We start from the raw sequence: 6000 nt of genomic DNA, 5'->3' as shown, positions 1-6000 counted from the left end.
ATCGCTTTTGACGCGATCGTACAATAATCGGATCGTTAGTACAGAGCTTTGGAGAGCCGATCATGACAATTCATCTGATATTATTCGATCGGACAAGCACGAAAATGTTCCTCGTACGATCTTTTCGTGCTTGTCCGATCGAATAATATCGGATGAATTGTTGTAATCGGCTCTCCAAAGTTCTGTACTAATGATCCGATTATCGTATGATCGTGTCGAAAGCGGTATTTTTCGTCCGATTTTCGGATCGTGTGTATGGGCCATTCTACTCTAACAAAAAATAAATAAATAAATAACTAATAATAATTAAAAAATAATAAGCGCTGATGGAAAAGCTAAAACACTAGCAACAAATGATGCAACAGATAATAGTTTTCTCTATTTGCTAAAAAACAAAAGTAATAAAACGCTGTGTAAACATGTGCAACTTGCGTATTAAAAACGTTCAAGAGAAAAAGTAAGGTGCCAGAAAAACGCTGGGAGACGCTACGCTCAGGTGTGAATGCCGCCATAAAGGACAAATGTAACCATGAAGGGGGGATTTCCTAAGTCTGGAGCAGATGTATATGGCAACCAACCAGCTTCTACCTGCGGCTTATTCAGCTAAGCTTTGGAAATGCAATCTAGAAGCTGATTGGCTGTCATGCACAGCTGCGCCAGTCTTAGTAAATCCCTCTCGAACAATCACAACTTCTTTTTTCTCCCACAGCCGCATCCCGAACTCCTATAGCCACAGTGCTGCCCAGAATCCGCTTATATCACCGCCGTCTGCCAATCACCTGCCACCTTCCGCTATGCGGGCGGGACCTCGATCCTGCTGGGATATCTATAGGCGGAGCCGCGCGTCCTTTAGGAATCCTGGCGTGTGATTGGCTAAGACGCGGCGCTGGCGGTCAGACAATCCTGGTGGATGGGGTGGGGGGCGTGGCGTATTCACATGCAGGAGAGGAGGGAGGAGGAGGAGGTTGCAGGCCCCGCACACATCGGAGGATACGGAGGGAGAACCGGAACCCTGGATTAACCCCTGAACAGTGGGAGCGCGGGGAGAGCGGGGCGGTGTGTGGAGCTCCCCCGGGGCGCTACCATGAAGGTGACGGTGAGCTTCGGGAGGACCCGGGTAGTGGTGCCCTGTGGGGACGGCAACTTGAAAGTTTCCAGCCTCATCCAGCAAGCGGTGACCAGGTACAAGAAGGCCATAGCCAAGGTGAGTGAGGCCGGGGGGAGAGAGCGGAGCGCCGCCGGCATCGCCTGGACTTCCCTGGGACTGTGAGGTGCCCGGACACCCCTATATTTCTGGGGTGGTCCCGTCCGGCTTGGCTTGTACTTACTGCTGGAGAGTCCAACTGGCTGCCCCCGGGGGGGAGACGTGTTGTGTAGAGGAGCACCAACCTGTATCAGTGTGAGCATGGGACAGAGTGTCAGTGTTTACTTTCCCAGGCTGAGTCGTGTGTGTACTGATCGGTGTGTGTGTGTACTGATCGGTGTGTGTGTGTACTGATCGGTGTGTGTGTGTACTGATCGGTGTGTGTGTGTACTGATCGGTGTGTGTGTGTACTGATCGGTGTGTGTGTGTACTGATCGGTGTGTGTGTGTACTGATCGGTGTGTGTGTGTGTACTGATCGGTGTGTGTGTGTACTGATCGGTGTGTGTGTGTACTGATCGGTGTGTGTGTGTGTGGGATGTTACATCAACATTTCCAGGATCCCAGCTATGGGGACACGGCTGGACATACACTGTACGATCTGATCTGTACAATCTGTCATTTACCACAATGTCATATGAAGACGACATCACTACACAATCCTTTCACTTATTATTCAGACCTGCCAGCCCTCTCACTGCATTGTTGTTGGTAGATCTAAAGGAGATGTATGGGGAGCTTACATGTACTATGCAATTTAATTGTTTTATTAACCACTTGAAGACCAGGCCCACTCTGACACTTCTCTCTCCTACATCTACACACACATACATATACACACATATATATATATATAATCTCACTTTTAAGCAGAGACCCTAGAGAATAAAATGGTGGGTGTTACAATTTTTTACACACGGTTTTTCAAACACAATTTCTTTTCCTCCTCCCAATGAGTTTTTAATGCACAAAACACAATATAATACCCCATTTCTTTGGTTAAATATAAAAGATGTTACGCTGAGTAAATAGATACCAAACATGTCAGACTTGGGTTCAAAATTCCGCACGCTTGCGGAATGGTGCCGAACTACAGTACTTAACCACTTCCCGCCCAGCCTAGAGCAGAATGACAGCCCAGGGCGGTGGTTCAGTTATCCTGACTGGGCATCATATGCAGGATAACAGCCACCGCATGCCCGTGGGGGTGCACATCGCGGTGGTGTGGTATGTCAGTTTGACACACCGCTACACCGATCTCGGTAAAGAGCCCCTGACGTGTCCAATCACGGCTGATCACGATGTTATCAGGAAGAGCTGTTGATTGGCTTTTCCTCACTCACTTCTGACAGACGTGAGCCGATCGGTGGCTCTCCTGACAGGGTGGGTCTGTGCTGATTGTTTATCAGCACAGCCCCCCCTCCCCCCACGGATGCCCACAACAGATGGATGCCACCCTAGACCACCACCAGGGATGCCAGTAAGTTCCCAAATAATGCCAATCAGTGCCCACACATCGTGCCAGTCAGTCAGTGTCTGCCAGATGTCTCCTCATCAGTGATGCCCAGCAGTGCCATCTATCAGTGTCCATCCGTGCTGCCTATCAGTGCCATCTCATCAGTTCCAACTCATTGGTGCCACCCCATCAGTGCCCATTAGTGCAGTCTCATCAGTGCCCGTCAGCGAAGGAGAAAACTTATTTATTTACAAAATTTTATAACAGAAACAAAAACCCTTATTTTTTTTTTTTTTTCTTTTTCAAAATTTTCAGTCTTCTTTTATTTGTTGCGCAAAAAATAAAAATGCCAGCAGTGATCAAATATCACCAAAAGAAAGCTCTATTTGTGGGAACCCAATGATAAAAAACTTGTTTGGGTACAGTGTAGCATGACCGCGCAATTGTCATTCAAAGTGCGACAGCGCTGAAAGCTAAAAATTGGCTTGAGCAGGAAGGGACAAAAGTGCCTGGTATTGAAGTGGTTAAAAAAAAAAACTCCATAGGCGACCCTTTAAAAGCTTTTACGAGGTACCACTTTAGAGTTACACGGGAGGTCTGGCTCTAGAATTATTGCCTTCACTCTGATGTTTGCGGTGGTACCTCACGTGTCCTGTTTACATACCAATGCGGGACCAACACGTGTGTTCACCATCATGTGTGAGTACAGGGGACTTAAACTTTTTTTTTTGATCACTTTTATTGCTATCACAAGGGATGAACAACATGGGCAGTGACAGGTCCTCTTTACTGAGACTAATAGACCCAGATCTCTCCTCTGCCCTTCAGCCCTCGTTCACATTGACATCGCTTTGAAATTGAACTTCATCTGAAATCTCATGATTTCAAAGATGCATGTCAGTGCCACTTTGTGTGTGACTTGGAAGACGTCTGTGCAGCTTTATGCACAGATGTCTATGCAGGTTGCACCCAAAATCGCCAAAAGGCAGGAACTACCTTTTCAAATAGTTGCGGAACCACAAAGTTGGCGTCGCACCAATTTGAACAGTGTGTTTGCGGCCAACAGGATGCGACTTGTCATGCGATTTGACCCGACAAATCGCATGACAAGTCGCTCCATTGTGAACGAGGGATAAAAGCTTCAGATCATACCAGGATCGGTTTTATTTGATGCAAAAATGGATTGTTTACATTCTGAAGAAACCAGAAGTGACAAAATACTCGTCACTTCCAATGCCATAGAGAGGTTTTGGGGAAGGTCTGGTCCCCGATCACCTCTATGGTAAGCCAGTGGAACCGCCAGCTTCAGTCTCAGGCTCCGTGATGGGAATAATTAGCCAGTGGGATTACTTTTACATTACGGAGGATCGGCTGCTGGGGGAAAAAAACAAAAAACTGGGATGATGTCTGTAGCTGCAGCCATCATCCCAGTATAACCACTTTGAGCTGGTGATGTATATGCACGTTAGCTGGTCTTAAAGGATAAGTTCACCTTTTAGAAAAAAATAAAATAGGTGCACATTTGTTTTTTGCAGTAAAAAAAAAATGTACTTTTTTTTTTTTTTTTTTTTTGGAGGCGGTAAAGCATTGCACCAGGGATTGGCAGATTTATGTGTATCTGTGTGCTCGTACATCCCATACAGACAAGCAGATACACTGACAACAAGAATCAATGAACTACCACAGTGCTTCACAGCGGCTGCAGCATTGGGAACATGTTCCACCCTAAAAACGTGTAACTTGTTCCCAAAGGTGAACTTATCCTTTAAAGTGGTTAAAGGTGTAGTTTACCTTTAAAAAGATGAGGGAAGTCTGTTACAAACTGTGCAGCGTTGAGCAAAGTTTACGATTTCCGAATGCCCTTGCTATAGGTGTAGGCTATTTACATACCTCATGAAGCCTGACTGAAAAACTCCCAGCAATGACCTCATCCTGACCTGCCTTGTTGCTAGGACGTTGCTAAGACACTCCCAGCTGATTCGGGTCCCCTTGCATGCACTCTTTCCCCTCTTGCAGTATCTGAAATCTCAGTGGTGACAGAGAAGGTAGTGAGTAACACATGTTCGGGGGGTATGAGAGCTCACTCCTGTGGTGGTGGAGGTGAGCAGTAATGGCTGGGAGTGCCTTAGCAATGTTCCATCAACAAGACAGAACTGGGAGATGCAAACTTTGAGGCTGAATTCACACTTTTATGAATTGGAATGCGGATTTCCCCACATCCAATTCGCATAGCAGGAGATTGTGACCCTATCTCACAAATTTTGCAGCGGCTCTGGTGCGAATTGCACAGGATTCCTGTGTGTCTTTTGGCCCATTTCAGGTCTGAATTCGGGCTCAAATAAGACCTGAAACAGTGAATGGAGACGCACCGGACTTCTGCTGTGAGCCGCTGCGTGTTCCTGTAGTACATGAATGGCCCACACCTATAGAATGGACATGCTTCAATTTTGGTCAAAGCTGCACAGTTTGACCAACAGACACCCCTTACCTGCATAGGCAACTTTTTTAGTAAAAGTGAACTAAGCCTTTGAAGTAGAACTACACTGCATCTCTACACCCTACCACAAACACCGCTTAATTCATTTTAATATTCAAAGCAACCCCCTCTTCCATCCAGGTCTCTATGCTTTATTTTGTTGAGAAATCACTTTGAAAATCCATCTGCGCTTAGGTCAGGCATGCAGGCAGGAGGGTGTGCTTGGCTGAGAAAACCTCTCCTGAAGACTCCTGAGATGTATTGCATTATTTTCCCAGGCCAGGACATCAGGAAGAAACTGGAGAAATGTTAAAACGTGTAAAACAAGCAATTGTATTCTACTTTCCCATCTATTTACTAATGCTAGCAGCATAAGGATTGAACCTAGTCAATGTTGATTGTACAGATGGTGTGTTTTTTGCATCCTAAGCAATTCCCACAGTTCACTATTTCCAAACACTTGTGAGCACAAAAGGAGACCTGAGCTGCTATGTGATCAATTAGATCCAATCAATTTATGAAAGTGCTGTGCGATCACACATTTAGTTTAATGTATTTGGTTTAGAGTGTGTTTGTTGTTTTTGTTTTTCCCCATAAAGGAGATTGCACAATGAGATGATATAGTGGTGGCTGACCATGTAATATCCAATCTGAAATGTGGGAGAATTCCTTTTTGAGCTGCTGATTGGTTAGGCTGGGATAACATCTGTGCGTTCTTCCTTGATGACGTGTTTCCATTAAAATCAAGATGACTCTCAATGCACTTGCTAAGATGTGCGTCAATGTGCTTTGCAATGTGTGACGACCTTCAATGCACAGTGCATTGCAGTGCACATGAAAACACGCAGCAGTGTGAGTGGTTACCTTGACATGCTGCATGTTCTTCTTTTGATGGGAGGCGAGGGGGCGGTAAAACCACAGTTTAA

General features: G+C 45.8%; 1 protein-coding gene across 5 annotated transcripts in view; it reads left to right on the top strand.

Annotated features, from left to right (window-relative positions):
- Nucleotides 1-927: 927 nt before the first annotated feature.
- Nucleotides 928-6000, top strand: part of PARD3 (par-3 family cell polarity regulator) — an 867373-nt gene continuing 862300 nt past the window's right edge. For all 5 annotated transcript variants that reach the window (XM_073629882.1, XM_073629881.1, XM_073629879.1 and 2 more), the window contains exon 1: nt 928-1204. In XM_073629882.1, the coding sequence (XP_073485983.1) occupies nt 1085-1204 (120 nt within the window). In that variant the 5' untranslated portion in view covers nt 928-1084. The remainder of the gene's footprint in view (nt 1205-6000) is intronic.

Source organism: Aquarana catesbeiana, linkage group LG05, assembly GCF_042186555.1.
Source record: "Aquarana catesbeiana isolate 2022-GZ linkage group LG05, ASM4218655v1, whole genome shotgun sequence".
NCBI classification, from domain to species: Eukaryota; Metazoa; Chordata; class Amphibia; order Anura; family Ranidae; genus Aquarana; species Aquarana catesbeiana.
The sequence above is the reverse complement of the archived record's forward strand: the minus strand, read 5'-3'. Positions and strand labels throughout refer to the sequence as shown.